This window comes from Heloderma suspectum, chromosome 2, assembly GCF_057233095.1.
Source record: "Heloderma suspectum isolate Gila_16-S chromosome 2, 16-S_ref, whole genome shotgun sequence".
Lineage (NCBI taxonomy): Eukaryota > Metazoa > Chordata > Lepidosauria > Squamata > Helodermatidae > Heloderma > Heloderma suspectum.
Genome location: NC_139459.1, coordinates 363,975,331 through 364,000,033, shown reverse-complemented (window position 1 = coordinate 364,000,033; position 24,703 = coordinate 363,975,331). Strand labels below are relative to the sequence as shown.

At 48.3% G+C, this 24,703-nt stretch overlaps 1 protein-coding gene across 1 annotated transcript in view; it reads left to right on the top strand.

The window, feature by feature from the left end:
* The window catches only part of TNXB (tenascin XB), a 110,232-nt gene extending 85,529 nt beyond the window's left edge, over positions 1–24,703 (top strand). Inside the window, exons 35-43 of the mRNA XM_084830637.1 lie at positions 520–639; positions 4,720–4,863; positions 5,194–5,324; positions 5,767–5,899; positions 7,169–7,320; positions 9,260–9,356; positions 17,787–17,948; positions 18,899–19,062; positions 21,816–24,703. Of these exons, the coding sequence (XP_084686763.1) occupies positions 520–639; positions 4,720–4,863; positions 5,194–5,324; positions 5,767–5,899; positions 7,169–7,320; positions 9,260–9,356; positions 17,787–17,948; positions 18,899–19,062; positions 21,816–21,914 (1,202 nt within the window). The 3' untranslated portion in view covers positions 21,915–24,703. The remainder of the gene's footprint in view (positions 1–519; positions 640–4,719; positions 4,864–5,193; positions 5,325–5,766; positions 5,900–7,168; positions 7,321–9,259; positions 9,357–17,786; positions 17,949–18,898; positions 19,063–21,815) is intronic.

Sequence of the window (24,703 nt, the reverse complement as noted above, 5' to 3'; positions counted from 1 at the left end):
TTGGCAGGTGCCCCACCATGCCTACCCTTGATGCTGACCCTGCCAGCAGCCCTTAGCCCTCTGGCTGAAGGCTGACCTGCAGCTGAAGCTGGATGTTCTTTCTGGCAGGGAAGGGGGATGGGAGCTTCCTGCAGCTGCTGCTTCTCTGGCTGATGGATGGGGCCAAGCTGGCCTTCCTCTTGCCATGATGTTCTTCCTGGGAGGCAGGAGTGCAACCTCCCAGTAGCCCTTGGTGCCCTGGCTGGCAGCTGAGGCCAGAGTGTGCTTCCCTTCACACCTCTGTCTTCAACCCAGGACCTAAATGTAGCCTCACCCAGGAACCAGGAACCCAGTTTTATGAAGCAGCCTGCCTTGAACTAAGACAGCCCATTGGTCCACCATCACACCCGTTTATAGCTGCAGCACTCCAGGGTTTCAGCTGGAGGGAGATATTTCCTGTCCTTGATACCTACCTGGGATCCCTTAGCTGCAGGTGCTGGGGCTGGCAGCTCCTTTCAACAGCTGTCTCTCTCTTCACAGTCCCAGATGGTCCTTCCGACTTGCGTGCCATCAACGTAACCAATTCCTCAGCCGTGCTAACATGGCATCCTCCTGTGGCCGAGATGAACAACTACATTGTCACCTATGGACCCATTGGTGGTGAGAGATGGGACCTGGCTAGGGATGTACGAAAGTCACTTACCTGGTCCCGCAGCTTGCTTCGCGGTGGGGGGGAGGCACTTTGGTTCTCCCCCCGAAGTTCAGGCCGGGGTGGGAGGCGCCCCGCCTCGCCCGGCCGAAATTCAGGCCGGGGAGAAGCGCCCCGTCTCCCCGGCCGCAAAATACAAAAGTAAATGTAAAAAAAACACACACACACACACACGTGATAGGCTACGTAACGATTTACGTAGCCTATCATGGCTAGATTTCCAAAGTCAGCCATGATAGGCTATGTAAATCGTTAGGTAGCCTATCACGGGTGACTTTGAAGAAGAAAAAAAAAAGCGCATCCGCAAATGGAGGCGCCCATGGGCGCCGCCATTTGCGTTCCTTATTTGGGCCCGGGTAGTTTACGTAAATCTTTACGTAGACTACCTGGGCCCAAATAAGGAACGCAAATGGCGGCGCCCATGGGCGCCTCCATTTGCGTACGCGCTTTTTTTTTTTTTTTCAAAGTCACCCGTGATAGGCTACGTAACGATTTATCTAGCCATGATAGGCTACGTAAATCGTTACGTAGCCTATCACGTGTGTGTTTTTGTTTTTTTACATTTACTTTGTAATGGCGGCAGCGGCGGCAGCCGGTCGGAAGACCGGCCGCCGCCCCCGCCGAAACGCTGCCGGGACCTGCCGCCAAGAGGGACATTTGAGGGAGGTAAGTCCCATCCCGGGGGGGGCGGGGGGGCGGAGAATTTCACCGCCAATTTCGGGGGGCCAAATGCATTGGCATTCGGCCTCCCCGAGATTCGTGGAGAAATTCTCCGCCATCCCTAGACCTGGCCAGGGGCGGGCAGTGGTGTAGTGGAGCCAGGACTTGCAAGGATGCCGCTCTGTCGCTCTTTGACTGGCAGGGAGGCTGACGTCAACTGCCAGCCGCCTCAGACTTCCCTGTTCCCTCTGGGCTATGCTGCAATTCCCCAGGAACTGGGGCGGGAATGATTTTCCCAGCAATGATATATTGTCCCCTGTTGTCATGTAAAATATTTTGGGGCGGCTTGGTCTGGAATGGGCTATTAAGACTTTACAAAAGGGGCTTTACAAAAGACCGGCTCCTGGTGGAAATAAAAACTGCCAGAAGTGGTTTGTGGAAATGGATCCACACAGCAGCAGCCTGCATTTCTGGACTCTCCTTGCAGGCGTGGCTACAGGAGACTGTTCCGATGAGCACCCACAGTTCACAATTTGCCACTACGCCACTGGGGGTGGAGGTGATCGTTTGAGGACTGGCCCTGCATCTCTGTTCCCTATTCCATGCAGGAAAAGGCTGAACATGTAACTGATGGACGATATTCCTTGCCACAAGACTTTATACCTTTAAAAAAAGGGTTACAAAAAAAGCTCCTCTGGGTGATTTTGGCCGCTGTTCGCTGCCATAGCTAAATGAAACTTCCATATTCAGAGGCAGTGTACCCCCGAGCACCAGTTGCAGGGGGTCAGTCAGTAGGCGATGCCTTTTGCCTCCGTGGCCTGCCCGTGAGCTTCCTCGGAGTGTATGGCCAGCGACTGTTTGAAAAGGATGAATATGTGCGGGATGAACAGGATGAATGTTCTCCCACATTTGATTTTTTTAAAATCTCAAGTTTTTTCTCTCCTGAATATACACATTTTAGTAAATTCCTATTTAAAAAACCCTGAAATGAAATTCTCACCCATCTGCACCAGCCAAATTCAATAGGCAAAACTATTCCCAGCACAGAAAGGACTGTGATGTACCCACTGGAGGCTGGTGGCTCCAATTGCGGTAGGGCTGTGATTCCATTCTGGGTTATAGTCAGGACCAGCCAGAACTCTCGAGGAGCTATCCAAGGTGCTGAACCCTTTGGGGGGGGTTAGGGTTCAGCACCTTGGATAGCTCCTTGAGAGCTCTGGCTAGCTCTGTCTATAGCCCTGAATGGATCTACAGCCCCACCAAAATCGGAGCCACCAACCCCCACTGGATGTACCTGCTTGCCATGTAGCTGTCAAGGAGGAGGAGCCTGTCAGAGGACAAAAAGATGTCAGCCCTAATTAAGCACTAACAAGGATGACAATGTAGGGATTCAAACCCAGACTTTTAAGAGCAAAGCACTCAAACGCCCTGGGCTGGAATGGACAGATCTGTCGGCTTCAATTTCTCCCACATTTGAATTTCTTAACCTCACATTCTTTTTGTCCTGAATATGGAGAACTTTGTGAACGTTGGTAAATTCTTATCAAAACTGAACTGAAGGGAAATTCTCACGCATCTTTGGTGAAGATGTCTTACAGTGATCAAACCACTGGTGTGCCTAGCCGGTCTTGTCTACTCCAGGCATGGGCAGACTCCAGGCATGTGGGATCTACCTTTTCTCTTCTGTTTTTGATTCCAAGAACTCCAAGGTCCATCAAGTTGTGAAATAGTAGCTTGGGGGTGGAGCTGGATGCAAACTGGTGGCTGGGACTGAAATGAACTGAAACAAATTTCTCATACATCCTTAAGTGGCACATCACCCCATGCACCACTTTGGGATGTATGGGAAATTACCTTCAGTTCTTTTTTGATGGGGATTTAGTCAGTTCGCACCTTCCGGATTGAACATGCACTCGGACGCCATCTGTAGTCGCAGTCTGTACATTTCTGAGCTTGCAAAGTCATTTGCAGACCAACTTGTGTTCGACGGCATGCACACATTTGAAAACTGCGCATGAAAAAATGCATACTTTTGAAAAATGCACACAAATATACTTTAATCAATGGGAGAAGAATGTGTACATTTGAAAAATGTGCACACTTGATGCGTACATTTGGAAAAACACACAAAAATATGCATGGATTTTCATATGAAAAGGAAACAGAAAAGCTCACAATCTGATACAAACTTGAGTCAGAACGAGCTTCAGAGAAATTCAGCAACTTTTGCTGGTTCATACATCCCAACATACATCGAGATAACCTGCATATACAAGTGCTAAATCTGCATCTGAATAACTACAAATCAGGACATCTAATTTGGAGAAGCTTTTTCTTTTCTTTTCTTTCCTTTTTTTTGCTGCTAGTATTGTTAAATAATTGGGAGTCAGGAAACTAAGCAGGGTCAGCCCTGGTTAGTACTTGGATGGGAGACCACCTGGGTATCAGGCTTCCTGCACTGAGCAGGGGGTTGGACTCGATGGTCTTGTAGGCCCCTTCCAACCCTATGAGTCTATGAGAGACCTTGGTTGATCTACTGTAGCCTTCCCCATCTTGGTGCCCTCCAGGTGTTTTGGCCTTCATCTCCCATCAGCCCCAGCCAGCATGGCTAATGGTCAAGAATGCTGGGAGCTGTAATCTGCAATGACCCTGGCTGGATGCACCCAGTCTCGTCTGATGTCAGAAGCTAAGCAGGGTCAGCCCTGGTTAGTATTTGGATGGGAGACCACCTGGGAATCAGGCTTCCTGCATTAAGCAGGCGTTGGACTCGATGGTCTTGTAGGCCCCTTCCAACCCTATGATTCTATGATATGATATCTGGAAGGCACCAGGTTAGGGAAAGCTGATCCACTGCAAATCATCCAGTCTACCTTCTACCCTCCCCTGATCTTCTCCCAGCTGGCATCAGTTCTCCAAGGACTCAGGCAGGGTCTCTTTTCCAGACCCTCCTACCTGAGATGCTCTTTCTTTGGAGATGCCAGGGATTGAACCTGGGACCTTCTGCATGCAAGGCCTGTGCCCTGCCACTGAGCTACAGCTCCTGCTCCAGGGATGCTCAAGTAGACAGACTCTTGATCTGATCCTAACAACGTAAGAAGAGCCCTGCTGGAACAGACCAAGGGTCCATGTAGTCCAATATTCTGTCCACACGGCTGCCAACCAGCTGCCCAAGGGAAGCCCACAAACAGGACATGAGTGAAACAGCACCCTCCCACCCATGTTCCCCAGCAACTGGAGCATACTGCCTCTGATACTGGAGGTAGCATGTAGCCAGCAGGACTAGTAGCCATTGATGGCCTTATCCTGCAGGGTTTTCTTCATATGTTTTTAGCCTGTTCTGTGCAATACCTTCTCTTCTCCATTTCTCCCAGGCCCGAGGGTCTCTGAATCAGTGCCAGGGAATCGCGTCCAGCTGCGATTGTCAGGGCTGCGCCTGGACACGGAATATCGGGCCAGCGTCTATGGGGAGAAGGAAGGAAACCGTACCTCTCCGGTCAGCGCCACTTTCACCACTGGTATGTGGATGGGGCTCAGGTGACACAGGGCCATTCAGTGCCTCACATTCAAGGCCTCTTCGGTACCAGATGCTCAGAGACAAATGGGGGGTGGCCAACTCCATCACATGTTGCTTGTGGGTTTTGCAGGGGAAATTCTGTTGGAGGTAGAATGCTATTGTACAAGGGGGCCCTTTGGCCTGATCTGGCAGGACTCTTTGTAGGTCCCTCTGGTTTTACACTTGCTGGGATGCAGCATGTAGCATTGGGAGGGGTAGCAATTTCCCCCAAGTCAGACCTTGAATTCTATTGGCTTTTTTTTTATTATTAAACCCTCTTCTCCTCCTCCAGGAGCCGATGGGCCCCGGGACCTCCATGCTACTGAGGTCTCACCTCGCAGTGCTCATCTCACCTGGTCACCTCCCCGTGTCCCTCCTGGCGGGTATCTGCTGAGTTATGAAGCCCCGTACGGACAATCAAAGGTACCTAAGTGTCTAGCACAACTATTGTTATTCACTCCCCAGTTGCCCTGAGGGGGCACTATAGGGCTGTGGTTTGCTGAAATATAGCAGCAGAGCGCTTGGGGATCAAAACACGCTGCCTCTGTAAGTTGTTGTCTCCCATTTCAAACTAGGCTCCAAACTGTTTCCCCACCCCACCCCACCCCATAGCTTGAAGGAGTTCCCCATTCCAAGGACTAGGAGAGAGAGATTTCCAGCTATCAGGAGAGCATCTTCTGTCAATAGTTCCCACTGATGAAACAAGAGCTAGTCATCCTGGACTATTAAGCCATCGGCTTAAGGAAGGGTGACCTCCCAGGTGGCCATCCTGGCTGGGGCTGATGGGAGCTCTAGTCCAAGGCTGCCTTACTGCTTAATGCTCGTTTGGTTTTCAACCCCCTTGCCGTTATTCTCCATTGCGCAGGAGATCCCCTTGGATGCTTCCGTCACTTCGTATGAACTCCAAGACCTGATTCCTTCCAGCCGGTACCAGGTTCAAGTCCAGGCACTGAGGAGAGGCACACCGACAGCCCCCACCTCCACTTCCTTCACCACTGGTAACAGCCCTACAGGCTTCCCACTGGGGGCGGGGGGGGGGCGCAGTTCTTGTTGTGGAGCAGGCTACGCACTCCTGTCCTGGGGCATTTTCACCCAGGAGACTTCAGCCAGAATGCTCATTTCCATTACAAATTCCTCTCCTCCTGGTTTCTGTTCTGCAGTAATGACAGCTGGACATTCAAAATGCAAATACAGCACACCGGAGGTCGTGGATCATTTCAGCCATGCCTGGGAAAGTTCTCCTTGAAGAGGGAGGGAGGACTGCTGTGCTTCTCGAAAAAGACGCTGCTCTCCTGCGATCCAGCAAGTTGGGAGCCACACGTGCAAACTCTTCTACCACTGGAGCTGGAAGGTTCCCCTAGGTGTTCCTGGGACTGTGCCTGTAAGGCACCACTGGGGAAGCTTGGCCCTCGAGATGTTAATGGACTACAGCTCTCATCAGCCCAAACAGGCAATAGGCATGGGTGATAGGAGCTGCAGTCCATTAACATTTCAAGGGCCAAGCTTCCTCACCTGTGCCTTACAGGCAAAGTCCCAGGAACGCATAGGGGAATCTTCCAGTTCCATAGCTTAAAGAGTTTGCATGTGTAGCTCCCAACTTGCTGGATCGCAGGAGTGCAGCGTCTTTTTCCAGAAACATAGCAGTCCACAGCAGATGGACTAGGAGACAGTAACTCTGTCTCCTAGTCCATGTGGACTAATAACCACCTTGCTGGGCTGGATCTAGGGCTCATCTAAGCTAGCCTTCTGTCCTCAGCATTGGCCAGGCATCAGATGCACCTTGGGGTGCTCACAAGCAGGACATGATAGTGAGAGCCAGCCCTATTGTATGCCCCCTACAGCTGACATTCAAAGATGTACTCCCCCTGAAGATAGACGTTCTCTTGCTGTCTCCTATGACTAACAGGTGGGAGCTGCAACAGAATGTTGCAGTGTGGAGTGATTCTGTTTAGGGTTTGAGCCAGCCAGCCATGCCCTCTTCCTCAGCACTCCATTCCATTCCCCATCCTTCCCTCAGTTTTCAAGTTTTTTTCCTTAGCATTCTGTGGCCATATTCAGTCCTCATTGGGATTTTGGGGGTGTACCCCCTTTCTCTTTTTTGTTCTTCTGCAAGCCTTGGAGTTTCCCCAAGCCTGCTGATACCTCCTCCTTGTCTCTGGGTGGTGCAATTTTGGCTACATACGGATCGGCACTTGGAAACTGAGTTTGCTGTTGGTATGTCAGGTATATATCATCATTGACAGATCCATCCTTTCTTCCCTTGGCAGGGCATCTGACATACCCCTTCCCTCGGGATTGCTCGGAGGAGAGTCAGAATGGGCCAGGACCCTCGAGGGTAACAACGGTTTATCTGGGGGGCAACCGGGACCACCCCTTGCAGGTGTACTGTGACATGGAGACGGATGGAGGAGGCTGGATAGTGAGTATTGAGGGTGCGGCTGGAAGGTGGTGGTGCTGTTGGTGGTGGCATACATATGCTCGTAATTGGAGTCTTGTATCCTCTGCGTGTCTCCCAGTCATGTTCTGCATGTGCAGAGTTATGTTGTTTGCCGCAGAAGTTCACATGCTGGAAAGCTCAGCTTTCATTTTTGTCAGGGGAAGTATGTGTGTTTATGTAAGAGAGCTTCAGTTATTGGGCGGTATAGAAATAAATAAATAAATAAATAAGTGGGGGTTGGGGGGGAACATGCCAGCTGTAGGGGTGGCCCTGCCTTACATGCACTGCCCCACCCCCAAGGCTTGCCTGGAGCCAGTTCGGCCCTCACACCGAAAAAGGCTTCCCGCCCTGCCACAGAGGCCATTGTGAATGTTTCCAAGCAGAGCATCTGACACATCAGAAGCCAAAGAACAGATCGTGGGGCTTAAGCGTTCTGCATACATTAATCATAGAGTTGGTGCGCAGGCAGACACACACTCGCAGGCAGGCAGGCAAATACACACACACATGGTTGTGGGGAGATTGTAAGCAGTAGGGGCAGAGGAGAATGAAATGCAAGCAATACAGACAGTGATCATTATGTTAAAAGTTAGATGTTTATAAAATCATTACCGTAACTGTTTGCAAAATACCTGTGAGGACAACTTTCCATGCCTCTGTTGAAATGGACTCTGATCTGCCAGCCTTTGCCAACCTAGTGCCCTCCAGGTGTGAATACAACTCCCATCACTCCCAGCCAGTGTAGCCATTGATGCCAGGTTGAGGGAGGCTGGCTTATGCCATAAGAGATGTGTTAATTTTGAAGTAGGGATGGCTGTGGTGGGGAAATCTGGCCTTTTTGTGCTTGCTGAATTTCCCTGGAGCCCCAGATTGGCTTGCATTCACGAGCCGAGATTTGGGCTTTTCCCCCAAATCTAGGAACTTTTTTTTTTTTTTCTTACATCACCATTTACAGAAATTGCAGGTGCAATTTGCATAATTTACACAAATTTCTGTTGTCATTTGCTTAATTTGCGCAAAGTGCGGCAATAATATGCTTAGCTCTGAGCAAATTGCAGGTGCGATTTGCACAAACTAAGCATATGATGGCCATACTTTGTGCAAATTAAGGCTGAAATTTGAGTAAATTACAAATGTTATGGCTGCAATTTGCATAAATGGCAGTATAAGAAAAATAAAACCCCCAAAATTCGCGAGCTGGCTCAACTCAATATAGATCGAGTTGGGCCAGTTTGCGGGTAAGCGAGCCGGAGTCCGGGGGGCTGAGCTGCTGAAAACTCAGCAAGCTCCACCCCCGGATGGATTCCTCCAACATCCCTATCTTGAAGGCGCCACAAGACCCTCTGTTGTGTTTGCTAGCCCTAGCAGAGCTCCTGCTCTTAGAATAGGCATCCCCTTCTGTGTTTGAGAGGGGATGCCTCTCCTAAGAGGGCACCTGCTGTGACATGTACATGCATCACTAAAAAGAAATCCATTACGTTGCTTTCTTCAGTAGCAGTGTTTTAACCCTCTTACGCCAAGGATCGATGTGCTTTTGGCTTCAACTGAGCCCTTTAAACTCCCAGGTGGATTTTGCTGAAGACTCGGGCCAAGGGATATAAATGGTGCTAACCTTCCCTCTTGACTGGTCTGTGTAAGCGCATCACCTGACATCACTTTTCCCATCCCCATGACTAGCAGAGCAACTCATGCAAAACAAATCTACGCAATGGCTTGGCTTTGCATGTGTTGTGCCTGCCTAGAACTTCCACAGCACTTGGCACCAAATGTTAGCCACCCTGGCACCCTTAATGTTTGAAGCAGCAGACACACAGGCACACATACACAGGTGCGTTTGGACAGCAAGGAGCCTGCCCGCATAGGCACAAAATCACACCCACGCTGTTCTGCTCTTCCTCCCCCTCCTCTTCCTCCTCCTCAGGTCTTCCAACGTCGGATGAATGGCAAGACGGATTTCTGGCGTGACTGGCAGGATTACGCCAAGGGCTTTGGCAACCTCACACAAGAATTTTGGCTGGGTATGCACATTGCTTCGCCAGTCTTTATCTCTCCCATGCTGCAGGATGTTCCTTCCTACCATTTGTCATAATGGTCATTTTACAAATCGGGAGCTGAGGCTGAGAACACCAGGCATGACAAAAAAGCCTCCCGCAGTTGAGCCAAGATTTCAAACCAGGCCTTCCAAACATGAGCCAGGAGGGCAGCCTTCCCCAGCCTCGTATCCTCCAGATGCTTTGGACTACAGCTCCCAGCATTCTTGCCCATTGGCCATGGCTTGATGGGAGTTGAAGTCCAAATGCACCATGTTGGGAGAGGCTGCTGTAAGGTCTACTAATCATGCTGTCTCTTTTCCCCCCACTAGCATCCAGGGAGCTAATATAGCCTAGTATAGTTTAATACAGCCTAGAGCTGGTACATAGCAGGCCACCTTCCTTTATACGTACCCTTTAAGATTGTCAGAGGAGGCCTTGCTGGTCATTCCGAAACTAATGGAATGTCTCCATGCAATACCGCAACGGCGGGTCGTCTCAGTAGTGGCGCCCACCGTTCGGAAGACCCCTGTGCAGTTCGGGAAGCAGAACATGTAGCATCTTTCAGACGCCTCCCGAAAACACGCTTCTTCACCCAGGCTTTCCCTGGGCTGAAATTAAATGAATCATGCCGCTCCATCTTACTCTTCCTTGGATTGCTTTCATTGTAACTAGAATTGGTTTTAATGCTGTATGTTTAATATTGTGTTTTTAAATGTGATTTTAATATTTACATGTGAACTGCTTAGAGACTTCATTACATTTTGTTGTTGTTGTTCAGTCGTTCAGTCGTGTCCGACTCTTCGTGACCCCATGGACCATAGCACGCCAGGCCTTCCTGTCCTGCGCTCTCTCCTGGAGCGTGCTCAAGTTCATATTCATTGCATCCGTGATGCTATCTAGCCATCTCATCCTCTGCCGTCCCCTTCTCCTTTTGCCTTCAGTCTTTCCCAGCATCAGGGTCTTTTCCAGAGAGTTTTCTCTTCGCATTAGGTGGCCAAAATATTGGAGCTTCAGCTTCAGTATCTGTCCTTCCAATGAGCAGTCAGGGTTGATTTCCTTTAGGATGGACTGATTTGACCTCCTTGCAGTCCAGGGGACTCGTAAGAGTCTTCTCCAGCACCACAGTTCGAAAGCATCAGTTCTTCGGCGCTCAGCCTTCCTTATAGTCCAGCTCTCACAGCCATACATTACTACTGGGAAAACCATCGCTTTGATTAGACGGACCTTTGTCGGCAAGGTGATGTCTCTGCTTCTTACTATGCTGTCTAGGTTTGCCATGGCTTTCCTCCCAAGGAGCAAGCGTCTTTTAATTTCATGGCTACAGTCACCATCTGCGGTGATCTTGGAGCCCAAGAAAGTAAAATCTGTCACTGCTTCCATTTCTTCCCCTTCTATATGCCAGGAAGTGATAGGGCCAGATGACATGATCTTAGTTTTTTTAATGTTGAGTTTCAAACCAGCTTTTGCACTCTCCTCTTTCACCCTCAACAAGAGGCTCTTCAGATCCTCTTCGCTTTCTGCCATTAGGGTGGTATCGTCTGCATATCGGAGATTGTTGATAATTCTCCCGGCAATCTTAATTCTGACCTCTGATTCATCCAACCTGGCATTTCTCATGATGTACTCTGCATATAAGTTAAATAAGCAGGGTGACAATATGCAGCCTTGTCATACTCCTTTCCCAATTTTGAACCAATCGGTTGTTCCATTTCTGGTTCTTACTGTTGCTTCTTGACCCTCGTACGGGTTTCTCAGGAGACAGGTAAGGTGGTCTGGTACTCCCATCTCTTTAAGAATTTGCAAGAGTTTGTTGTGATCCACACAATCAAAGGCTTTAGCGTAGTCAATGAAGCAGAAATAGACGTTTTTCTGGAATTCTCTTGCTTTCTCCATGATCCAGCGAATGTTGGCGATTTGATCTCTAGTTCCTCTGCCGCTTCGAAACCCAGCTTGTACTTCCGGTAGTTCTCGGTTCGCATACTGCTGAAGCCTAGCTTGTAGGATTTTGAGCATCACCTTGCTGGCATGTGAAATGAGCGCAATGGTGCGGTAGTTTGAACACTCTTTGGCGTTGCCCTTCTTTGGAATTGGAATGTAAACTGACCTTTTCCAGTCTTGTGGCCACTGTTGAGTGTTCCAGATTTGTTGGCATATTGAATGCAGCACTTTAATAGCATCATCTTTTAGGATTTTAAATAGCTCGGCTGGAATACTGTCATCTCCGCTAGCTTTGTTGTTACTAATGCTTCCTAAGGCCCACTTGACTTCACTCTCTAGGATGTCCGGCTCAAGTTCAGTGACCGCACTATCATGGCTATCAGGGACATTCAGATCTTTCCTGTATAGTTCTTCTGTGTATTCTTGCCACCTCTTCTTAATCTCATCTGCTTCTGTTAGGTCCCTGCCTTCTTTGTCCTTTATCATGCCCGTCTTTGCACAAAACGTTCCCTTGAGATCTCCAATTTTCTTGAAGAGATCTCTAGTCTTTCCCATTCTGTTGTTTTCCTCGATTTCTTTGCATTGTTCATTTAAGAAGGCCTTCTTGTCTCTCCTTGCTATTCTCTGGAACTCTGCATTCAGTTGGGTATATCTTCCCCTTTCTCCCTTGCTTTTCGCTTCCCTTCTTTCATGAGCTACTTGTAAAGCCTCATCAGACAGCCACTTGGCTTTCTTGCATTTCTTTTTCTTTGGGACGGATTTCGTTGCTGCCTCCTGAACAATGTTACGGACCTCCGTCCATAGTTCCTCAGGCACTCTGTCTATCAGGTCTAATCCCTGAAATCTATTCCTCACCTCCACTGTATATTCATCAGGGATATGATTTAGATCATACCTGAACGGTTTAGTGGTTTTCCCGATGTTCTTCAATTTAAGCTGAAATTTTGCAAGAAGCAGCTCATGATCTGAGCCACAGTCAGCTCCAGGTCTTGTTTTTACTGACTGTATAGAGCTTCTCCATCTTTGGCTGCAAAGGACATAATCAATCTGATTTCGATACTGATCATCTGGTGACGTCCATGTGTAGAGTCGCCTCTTGTGCTGTTGGAAAAGAGTGTTTGCCATGATCAGCATGTTCTCTTGGCAAAACTCTATTAGCTTTTGTCCTGCTTCATTTTGTGCACCAAGGCCATGCCTGCCTGTTATCCCGGTGATTTCTTGACTTCCTACTTTAGCATTCCAATCTCCTATGATGAAGAGTACATCTTTTTTTGGTGTTAGTTCTAGAAGGTGTTGTAGGTCTTCATAGAACCGATCAACCTCAGCTTCTTCGGCCTCAGTGGTTGGGGCATAGACTTGAATTACTGTGATGTTGAATGGTTTGCCTTGGATTCGTACTGAGATCATTCTATCATTTTTAAGATTGTACCCCAGTACTGCTTTTCCCACCCTTTTGTTGACTATGAGTGCTACTCCATTTCTTCTAAGGGATTCTTGCCCACAATAGTAGATATGATGGTCACCTGAATTAAATTCGCCCATGCCTGTCCATTTTAGTTCGCTGATTCCCAAGATGTCAATGTTCAATCTTGCCATCTCATGTTTGACCACCTCCAGCTTACCTTGATTCATTGATCTGACATTCCAGGTTCCTAAACAATATTGTTCTTTACAGCATCGGATTTATATAAATATCACAAATAAATAAAATAGTGCAGTGGTGCAGAAACTCAGGGCTGGGGCCCCAAACTGTCCCTCCTGAGGGTCCCAATCTGACTCTCTGGGGTTATCCTGGAAACCACTCCCCCTTCCCCTGGTCCCACCCTCTTTGCCCCAACCACCAGTCCTTTGGTGGCTTCCTGGCTTTTGTGGGATTTTACCCCATTGTAAAAGGTTGAAATGCCTTTCCTGAGGCTTAGTTACTGGCTGTAAGAGCGTTAAGATAAAACCCATGAGTAGTTTTGGTATTTTGGCCTGGGCCCTCTGCCCCACCCACCGCTATAATGAGGCCCCCGAGAGCTGCTCCAAAATGGGATTCGGCCCATGGGTTGAGTTTCTGCACCCCTGGCCTAGTGGCTAAAGGTCGAAGTATGTTGTTGTTCAGTCGCTCAGTCATGTCTGACTCTTCGTGACCCCATGGACCATAGCACGCCAGGCTTTCCTGTCCTCCAATCTCTCCCGGAGCGTGCTCATGTTCGTATTCATTGTATCGGTGATGCTATCTAGCCATCTCATCCTCTGCCATCTCCTTCTCCTTTTGCCTTCAATCTTTCCCAGCATCAGGGTCTTTTCCAGAGAGTTTTCTCTTCGCATTAGGTGGCTAAAATATTTGAGTTTCAGCTTCAGTATCTGTCCTTCCAATGAGCACTCAGGGTTGATTTCCTTTAGGAGTGACTGATTTGACCTTTTTGCAGTCCAGGGGACTCGTAAGAGTCTTCTCCAGCACCACAGTTCGAAAGCATCATTTCTTCGGTGCTCAGCCTTCCTTATAGTCCAGCTCTCACAGCCATACGTTGCTACTGGGAAAACCATAGCTTTGATTATACGAATCTTTGTCAGCAAGGTGATGTCTCTGCTTCTTACTATGCTGTCTAGGTTTGCCATAGCTTTCCTCCCATGGAGCAAGCGTCTTTTAATTTCATGGCTACAGTCACCATCTGCGGTGATCTTGGAGCCCAAGAACATAAAATCTGTCACTGCTTCCCTTTCTTCCCCTTCTATATGCCAGGAAGTGATGGGGCCAGATGCCATGATCTGAGTTTTGTTAATGTTGAGTTTCAAACCAGCTTTTGCACTCTCCACTTTCACCCTCAACAAGAGGCTCTTCAGATCCTCTTCGCTTTCTGCCATTAGGGTGGTATCGTCTGCATATCTGTGGTTGTTGATAATTCTCCCGGCAGTCTTAATTCCGACTTGTGATTCATCCAACCCAGCGTTTCTCATGATGTACTCTGCATATAAGTTAAATAAGCAGGGTGACAATATGCAGCCTTGTCGTACTCCTTTCCCAATTTTGAACCAATCGGTTGTTCCATGTCTGGTTCTTACTGTTGCTTCTTGTCCCTCGTACAGGTTTCTCAAGAGACAGGTAAGGTGGTCTGGTACTCCCATCTCTTTAAGAATTTGCCACAGTTTGTTGTGATCCACACAATCAAAGGCTTTAGCGTAGTCAATGAAGCAGCAATAGATGTTTTTCTGGAATTCTCTTGCTTTCTCCATGATCCAGCGAATGTTGGCGATTTGATCTCTAGTTCCTCTGCCTCTTCAAAACCCAGCTTGTACTTCCGCTAGTTCTCGGTTCACATGCTGCTGAAGCCTAGCTTGTAAGATTTTGAGCATAACCTTGCTGGCATGTGAAATGAGCGCAATTGTATGGTAGTTTGAACACTCTTTGGCATTGCCCTTCTTTGGAATTGGAATGTAAACTGACCTTTTCCAGTCTTGTGGCCATTGCTGAGTGTTCCAAATTTGTTGGCATATTGAGTGCAGCACTTTAATAGCATCATCTTTTAGGATTTTAAATAGCTCAGCTGGAATACTGTCATCTCCGCTAGCTTTGTTGTTACTAATGCTTCCTAAGGCCCACTTGACTTCACTCTCTAGGATCAGGATGTCCGGCTCAAGCTCAGTGACCGCACTATCATGGCTATCAGGGACATTCAGATCATTCCTGTATAGTTCATCTGTGTATTCTTTCCACCTCTTCTTAATCTCATCTGCTTCTGTTAGGTCCCTGGCTTCTTGGTCCTTTATCATGCCCGTCTTTGCACAAAACGTTCCCTTGAGATCTCCGATTTACTTGAAAAGATCTCTAGTCTTTCCCATTCTATTATTTTCCTCGATTTCTTTGCATTGTTCATTTAAGAAGGCCTTCTTGTCTCTCCTTGCTATTCTCTGGAACTCTGCATTCAGTTGGATATATCTTCCCCTTTCTCCCTTGCTTTTCGCTTCCCTTTTTTCCTCAGCTACTTGTAAAGCCTCATCAGACAGCCACTTTGCTTTCTTGCATTTCTTTTTCTTTGGGATGGATTTCGTTGCTGCCTCCTGAACAATGTTACGGACCTCTGTCCATAGTTCCTCAGGCACGCTGTCTATCAGGTCTAATCCCTTAAATCTATTCGTCACCTCCACTGTATATTCATAAGGGATATGATTTAGGTCATACCGGAATGGTTTAGTGGTTTTCCCTACGTTCTTCAATTTAAGCTGAAATTTTGCAATAAGAAGCTCATGATCTGAGCCACAGTCAGCTCCAGGTCTTGTTTTTACTGACTGTATAGAGCTTCTCCATCTTTGGCTGCAAAGGACATAATCAATCTGATTTCGATATTGACCATCTGGTGATGTCCATGTGTAGAGTCACTTCTTGTGCTGTTGGAAAAGAGTGTTTGCTATGATCAGCGTGTTCTCTTGGCAAAACTCTAGTAGCCTTTGTCCTGCTTCATTTTGTACACCAAGGCCATGCTTGCCTGTTATCCCGGTGATTTCTTGACTTCCTACTTTAGCATTCCAATCCCCTATGATGAAGAGGACATCTTTTTTTGGTGTTAGTTCTAGAAGGTGTTGTAGGTCTTCATAGAACCAATCAACCTCAGTTTCTTCGGCCTCAGTGGTTGGGGCATAGACTTGAATTACTGTGATGTTGAATGGTTTGCCTTGGATTCGTACTGAGATCATTCTATCGTTTTTGAGATTGTACCCCACTACTGCTTTTCCCACCCTTTTGTTGACTATGAGTGCTACTCCATTTCTTCTAAGGGATTCTTGCCCACAGTAGTAGATATGATGGTCACCTGAATTAAATTCGCCCATGCTTGTCCATTTTAGTTCACTGATTCCCAAGATGTTGATGTTCAATCTTGCCATCTCATGTTTGACCACCTCCAACTTACCTTGATTCATTGATCTTACATTCCAGGGTCCTAAACAATATTGTTCTTTGCAGCATCGGATTTTCTTTTCACCACCAGACACATCCACAGCTGAGTGTCCTTTCAGCTTTGGCCCAGCCGCTTCACTTTTTCTGGCGCTACTTGGAAATTCCCTCTGCTCTTCCCCAGTAGTATTGGACACCTTCCGACCTGAGGGTCTCATCTTCCGGTGTCATATCTTTTAGCCTTGTGATATATTCCATGGGGTTTTCTTGGCAAGAATGCTGGAGTGGGTTGCCATTTCCTTCTCCAGTGGACCACATTTTGTCAGAACTCTCTGCCATGACCTGTCCGTCTTGGGTGGCCCTGCACGGCATAGCTTATGGCTTCACTGAGTTACACAAACCCCTTCGCCACATACATGGCACGTAGCTCCATGTGAGTTCTTTGTTTACTTTAAAGTAAGTGCACCCCCCGCCCTCCAATATGGGTCAGGTTTCATCCTTCCCTCCTCAGCCTCTTTCCTAGAAGAAAAATGCCCACCCTGTGTACCAAATATTGGCAGATGAAAAGATCCCATTGCCACCAACAACCTACCTTGCACAGATGTTGTAAGGATTACCAGATAACGTGTGTGAAGAGTTTCAGCACTTACAAGCTCTTTGAAAAAGCTTAGTGTTTGTCTAAGAAGGGGAAGATAATCTGCAGGTCACGCTTGTCAGTGGAATGGGAAGAAGGGACCACAGGTGTTGCACATAGGGCGCTGCGCACAGCTTAGCCTCTCTATGAGTGCATAGCAGCCCTATATAGGGGTTAGATGCTTTGGCCACAATGCTTAAAGCTGCTGGACTTGAAACTGAGAGGCATTCAGGGATGGGGGACCTAGAAAGGAAGGACATCCACCCAGGACCTTTTGTCTTTTGTGACTCTGTACAAACACCACATCCACCCAGGTTATTGTATGAAGTATAGGACTTGGACCCAGTCTTGTGCTCCCTGCTACTGCCCCATCTCTTTTCTTGGGTCAAATCCAACATAAGTCCAACTGAGAGTATTCTGCGGGTCTCCAACCTGTGTTGGAGGTCACATTTGGAATTGTGAGAGTGTTGTGAGCACTCTTACAAAAATGGCTCCATTGGGGTGGGGAGATGGCCATTCATAAAATGGCTGCCACGGTGGACATGGCCAGTCACAAAACACCCATTTCCCAGAAGGCAAACTGGTGAGACTAAATGAAAAGTAACTGGTCCAGGAACTTTAAGTTGAAGGCAGAGGTGGGGGTCTGAGCTCAAAAACAAAAACCACTCTTTGGAACCCAAATAAAGATGGTGCTGGAGCTCTAACTTTGTGCTGGAATGCTCAGGACTAGAACCACTGAAATGAATAAGGCTTCTTAAATCCCATTCATTTCAGTGGGCCTACTCTAATAACATAATCCACTTATGCTGGGTTTTGCCCCTTGTAAACAAAGAGATTTCCCCAAAGGCACCATAAGCCTGTCCGTCAGAGGAAATTAAGCATGTAAAGGTTAGTCTGATGTTCTTTCAGTGTCATGGGGCGGGGAGAAGAAGAGGGGGATTCATCCTGCTTTCCCGCTTGCCCCCAGGGAATGACGCTCTGCACCAGTTGACGACATCAGGGGACTACGAGCTGCGCGTGGATCTCCGTGCCGGGAACGAGGCCGTCTATGCAACCTACCAACATTTCCGCGTGGACTCCCCTGCCGATTATTACCGTCTGCACCTGGGCAGTTACAGTGGCACGGCTGGTGAGGGGGCCTGGGATCGCCTGGGGAGACTGCTGATTGGTGGGGGCAGTGCACGCTGATGTGGTATGAGACACGCAGGGGGGATTAGAATCCTCAGAGACACGGGAATGGAGGAGGATGGGGCATGCTGGGTGATATAGCCCAACCCACCGGAAGGCACCAGGTTGGGGAAGGCTGCATTATATGCACACACACACACACACAGATGTGGCTCAAAAATAGGGCAGGCAGGTGTTAACGCTTCCCAAGGCAGGTCTTCTTCCTCACCTGAGCTGCTAGTGCTCATTGGCTTTTCTGCACAAGGCAGTTATCATGCATGCATCATTCCCTACTCACGGTTGTTTACGGGTTCTTTAGATGACATAGTGACCCTCCAGTTTGGCCTCTGTGTCTAACCAGCACTTAGGCAAATTGTTTTAAAGCAGGGAAAATGCAGCACTGAATTGTGAAAGAGAAAGGAAGAGCGATTTCTTGTGTATTTGCTCTGTTCTGCTATGCCACTGTGCCAGCTAGAGGTTATATAGCAGAAAAGCAGGAAAGGAAATGCTTCTCGTGTAGTGCTCAAATGTCAATTCTACGATGAAACCGAAAGTAGATACACCGGATTAACAGCCAGTTAACAGCCTCATACAGGAAAGCTCAGTGTCTCTCACAGCTTCTGGCTCTTGGTGGCAGCTACAAAAGGCACTGCGGGAGTGAACAGTAGTTTTTTTACCAGTCTTCCCACTCTCCTCAGATTTTCCAGCTGCCACGCACATATACATACCACAACATGCCAACATGCTCCATAGATTTTTTTTTATATTGCTGGAGCAAGGTGGGTCAAGGAAACTCTTGAGACAGGATTGTGGGGTCAAGGAATTCAAGGTTGAGCCAAGGGATTAATAGGGAGAAACATTCTCACTTTTCACTCTCACTCTCGTAACACCACTGCCTTCCTGCTTCCACAGGTGACGCATTCAGCTATCACTCAGGCAGCGTCTTCTCCACCCGGGACCGGGACCCCAATCGGGTCATCATCCCATGTGCCGTCTCGTACCGTGGTGCATGGTGGTACCGCAACTGCCACTATACCAACCTCAATGGCCTCTATGCAAATAACCGTGACCACCAGGTAGCCACCAGATGGGGGAGTGAAGGGAGGCAAAGAAAAGTGGTGCTGTCCTTTTTTTTTAACAACGTACTTTGAATTGTTGAATAGCAGGCAGGAGTTCAGCTGGTGAAACTTTCCCCAAAGGCATCACCTCCTACTCCAGGGGTTCTCACCCTGTTTGGGTCCGTGGTCACATTTGGAATTTTGAGAGAATGTCATGGGCATTTTCACAAAATGCAGGCTTGCCAATTCATAAAATGGCTGCCATGGTGGGCATTGCCAGTCAAAAAAACCACTCATTTCCCAGAAGGCAAACTGGTGGGACTAAAATAAAAGTAACTTTTAAAATAAAAGTAAGGAGGCAGTGATAAGACCGCTCTTAAAGAAGCCCTCCTTGGATCCCCAAGTTCTGAACAACTTTCTCCCAGTCTCAAATCTGCCATTTTTGGGCAAGGTGATTGAGCGGGTGGTAGCGATGCAGTTGAAGGCACACTTGGAAGAAACCGATTATCTAGACCCATTTCAGTCAGGCTTGGGCATGGGACAGAAACGGCCTTGGTCGCCTTGGTGGATGATATGAGGAGGGCTCTGGATAGGGGTGAATACTTCCTTGTTCTCCTCGACCTCTCAGTGGCTTTTGATACCGTTGACCACAGTATCCTCCTGGACCGCCTGGAGGGGTTGGGCATTGGAGACCCTGTATTGCGGTGGTTCCGGTCCTTCCTCTCCGGCAGGTACCAGAGGGTAGCACTGGGAGAGGAGGTTTCAGACCCATGGCCACTCACTTGTGGGGTGCCACAGGGTTCCATCCTCTCCCCGATGCTATTTAACATCTATGTGAAGCCGCTGGGGGCTATCATCAGGAGGTTTGGGGTGTGGTGTCATCAGTATGCGGATGACACGCAGCTCTACCTCTCGTTCAAATCTTCACCAAGGTTGGCCGTAGAATCCCTGTCCAAATGTCTGGAGATGGTGAGTGGCTGGATGGGGAGAAATAAGCTGCAGCTGAACCCTGACAAGACCAAGGTACTTTTGGTGGGAGACAAGAGGAGGCTGGGGGATGGTGACCTGGTGTTGAATGGGGTACGGCTACCCTTGAAAGACCAGGTCCGCAGCCTGAGGGTCATTTTGGACTCCCAGCTGTCCATGGAGGCTCAGGTGTCAGCTGTGAGCCGGACAGCGCTGTATCAACTCCACCTGATACAGCGGCTGCGCCCCTTCCTTCCCGACCATCTGCTCCCATCGGTAATACATGCCCTGGTCTCCTCTCATTTAGACTACCGTAATGCACTCTATGTGGGGTTACCCTTGAAGACGGTTCGGAAGCTGCAGCTGGTACAGAACGCGGTGGCTCACCTGATTAAAGGCAGCCGCCGGCAAGATCACATCACTCCAGTGCTGAGGGAGTTACACTGGTTACCAGTTGTTTTCCGGGCCAAATTCAAGGTGTTGGTTTTGACCTTTAAAACCCTATATGGTTCTGGCCCAGCCTATCTCAAAGAGTGCCTCCAGCAACACCAGACAGGCTGCTCAACAAGATCAGCCTCGGATGGCCTTCTCTCTGTCCCATCAGCCAGGACAGCTAGACTGGTGGGGATGAGGGAGAGGGCCTTTTCTGTGGTGGCCTCTACTCTGTAGAACTCCCTCCCTAAGGAACTCCATCATGCCCCCTCTTTAATGAGCTTCCGCCGTGCATTAAAAATGTGGTTGTTGAGGCAGGCATTTGGGGGCGTGTTAGGGTATTTTAGAAAATGTTTTTATTGTAGAATTTTATGGTTTAAAACTGTTTTATTATATGTTGTACATCGCCCAGAGTGGCTGGGTGACCAGCCAGATGGGCGATTAATAAATTTAATAAATAAAATAAATAAAATAAATTTGCCCAAGAGCCTAAGTAAAGTTGGCACTGGTGGGCAGCACTTCACTTGCAGCATGCCAGACTCCCAGCGGGGGGGGGGGGGGGGTTAAATTCAAAATCAAATTCAAAATCAAATCAAATCTAGGAGACCCGGGTGGGTGCCAAGAGAAGTGCCCGCAGGCACCATATTGGGGACCCCAGTGCATCTCAATTTCTACCGCCGGTGCAACCATTTAAAGCAACAGGGGAAATTAAAAATGTAAGGTAGCACCCTCGAGGAAGGGAAAAATAGGAGGAAGACTGTTCCGTAAAGCGGAGAAGGGAAGCTCTTCCTAACTCAGGAATCTGTTCCTTCCCTGGCAGCCCGCTGGGTGGGAAGGAAGACAGGGAGAGAGAAAACGGGGTGGCAGAAACAGAAAGTAAAGAAGGTGGCAGAAAAACAGAAAGAAAATGTCTCACCTACCCACCTTTTGGCTCTGGCCCTGCCCACCGCTGGCTTCGGTCCTGCCCACTGCCAACATGCAGTGCCTGACAGATTACCTGCAAGGGAATGTGGCCTCAACACAAAAAATATTCCCCTCCCACTCTGCCTATTTAGTCCAGCATGCTGACCCCACACTGGCCAACCAAATGTTTGTGGGAAGCCCCTGAATGGGCCATGAGCGCAACTCCACCCCCCACCCCACCCCGCTTATGTTCCCAGCAACTGGGATTGAGAGGCATAGTAGTTTTCAGATACTGGAGGTAGCATAGAGCCATCAGGACTAGTAGCCATTGATAGCCTTCTCCTACAGGAATTTGTCTAACCCCCTTTTAAAGCCATTCCAAGTGCTGGCCATCACTACACCTTGCGGTAGCGAATTCTGTAGATTAACTACCGTCATCCCCCCCTCCCTTTCTGTCTTTCCTATCCAAGGGAGTCAACTGGTTCAACTGGAAAGGATTCGAGTTCTCCATCCCCTTCACCGAGATGAAACTACGGCCGCGCGGCTTCCAGCCTTTGTGGCGGGCGTGAGCAAAGGGAACGAGGCTGCACAAGTGACTGAGGGGGAGAGCGGCGGCGGCGGCAGGGGAGGAGCAGCTGCGGGAAGATCTAGCGACTGCCCCTCCACAACGGGATACCTCACACCCTGCCTCAATTTCCCCTTTCCCATCCTGAGAAAAAGAAGAAGCATGGCACAAAACAAAGGAAATGGACAAATATTAACAAGCACCTTGTATTATTTTTATTATTATTTTCCTGCCGCAGACCAGCCACAAAATGTCAGGGATGTGAAGCATCCAGAGGCATCGAGGTAGGTTAGCAGAAGGGACTGCTGAGGGACAGGGTTAAGGGGATGGAACCTTTGAGTTTGGATCCTGTTTCAGGATGCTGTCAGCCCTGGTCAGCCACTTTTCCTGGGGAGCATCGAGAAGGGAATGTGCGGAGGTTGGCCAGCAACCAAACCCTTAAAAATGGGTCGGCAGCAAAGCCTCTCACCACCGATGCCGTTTTCTTCTCAGTTCTCTTGCTCCTAGGCTGACAACTGAATGGTTCCGTTCACATCCCTCAAAGGGGTGGATTTTGGCCCAGGGTTCTCCAGTTGCTGACCCCTTCTTTACAGGTTCCTACTCCCACAGATCTCTCTCTTCCTCTGTCCAGTCTAAAGGTTCCTACCTTCCTCCTCCAGCTCCACTCAGTATCCAGGCCTCCTCCCCCTTGTCCCCCAAACTCGATTCAGAAGGGAAATTAAACTCATCAACAGCCGCTGAAAACAGGTTAACGTAAAAGCACTTTTTGTTTGTTATTTTTGCATTTATTTTGCCCTTCCTGGGAGCCTTGTGCACTCAAGCTACATATCCTGCCTGCCCCCCTCCACTCCCACCAGCTTTTTGCCTCTTGCACCCCATCTCTCCCTCCATCTCTCCCTCCCACTCAGAGTTCATTAGAAAGGAGGGACAGAAGTCCAAGAACAGTCAAATAGAACAAGGAGACAGGGGATGACTTAAAGATTACAGAATGGAAAGAGTGGAACATGACGTTAAGAGTGGAAAAAGACCTTACGATGAGGATGATGTGGGGGTGGGGGAACAGATACCTGTGAGAACACAAAGTAATAACCATAGATTAACTTAAGGCACTGAGCAAGGATGAGTTTTCTACCTGCCTATAGAAAGCAAGGATAGCCAACGTCTGTTACTTAGGGGGCCTTTTGAAGGGCTTAAGGCAACAAATAAATAATTTTAAAATCAAATGTTTAAAAAGGTACAAGTTGGCCACCACAGTGAGAATTGGGCCTGTGTTGCTGCCAATTAGGAATACATACAATGCCTGGTGATTTAGCACTTTATAGAGAACAACTCTTATCAGTACGGCCTTCACAGTTGCATATGCGCTCAGAATGAGAGAGACAGACAGACAGACAGAGAGAGGCAACGCTGAAGTGGAAAATATATATTTACTGCAGCAAAAAAACTATGTTTCCTTTTCCATACAAGTGAAATTGTGGCCATTTTTTTTAACCACCTCTTGAGACAAACCAAAAGCCCCCTTTTCCTCTGTGCCATTAAAAATCAAATAGGTCTCAGTCCAGAGCGGACAGTGTATGTGTGTGTTATGTTGACCTATTACTTCAGGTACTTTTTCTTTTTTAAAAAATAGACCATCATCATCCCAAAGGCAGAATGAAACTAGGAACTGATCTGATGGATTAAAGACTCTCCTGGGTGCTGATCATAGAATCATAGGGTTGGCAGGGGCCTACAAGACCATTGAGTCCAACCCCCCCCACTCAATGCAGGAAGCCTGATTCACAGGCGGTCTCCCATCCAAGTATTAACCAGGGCTGACCCTGCTTAGCTTTTGAGATTAGACAAGATCGGGCACATCCAGCCCTGAAGTGCTAGATGAAAGATTAGGGATCAAAGATGAATTGTTAAAAGAGAAATTAGTGACATGAAGCCAAAAACACAAAATAGTGAATTCTTGGATTTGTGGAAAAGTAGGCGGCCAACAGTTCTGACGCAAAGCAGAGCAAGGAGAAAGGGCAGGAGCGGGGGCCCTTAATGAAATCCATAAGCCCCTCCTGATCCCTCACCAATGTTTTAGCCAAATTCCACCTCCCCGTGGCCTTCTGAAAATAGTAGCCACCACAAAATGCACAGGAGCTCATCCCTGAAATGTAAGCATTGACCACAACCAATTCAGGTCTCCTGCACCCCAATTCCTCAGACAGAAAAAGATGGGAGCTGGAGGGCCCATCTGCAAGATGGGAACTCAAGCCTGCTGGGGAAAAGAGGGGGGGCAGGATGAGAAAAGGGGGGCAGGGAGGATGTCGCCAATCTCCCTGGCAGGATCTCGATTGATTGCTATCAGTTGTCCAATCCAAGCAAAACACTGACTCTCCCCTTGCACACCCAGCACCGTTCTGGACACCGTCATCAATTACTCTGGTGGGTGCTCTGGTCTCAACTTGATTAAGATGGCACAAATACAATTGCAGATTTAGTACTCTCGTGGTTTTCAAATAGCAGCCTCCACCCCCAGCAGCTTGCTGTTAGAAGCTGAGGGAAGGAGGGGAGATGGGAAAGAGTTCACAAGGAGTTCACACGGAAGGATTCTTGTGGGACAGCAAGGGTGTGTTGCACGGCAGAAGTGGTCCTTACAACCTGAGGCAGAGCAGGATATGTGCATGGGGTGCGTGGGTGGGCAGGACAGGCTGTACAGTGTTACTTGTTTTTTCGGGTTTTTTAGAGGATTGGGGGTAAAAATTTCTCTATAAGAAGCGCTTGAAAAAAAGTTATTTTTTAGATCATGGTGAGAAA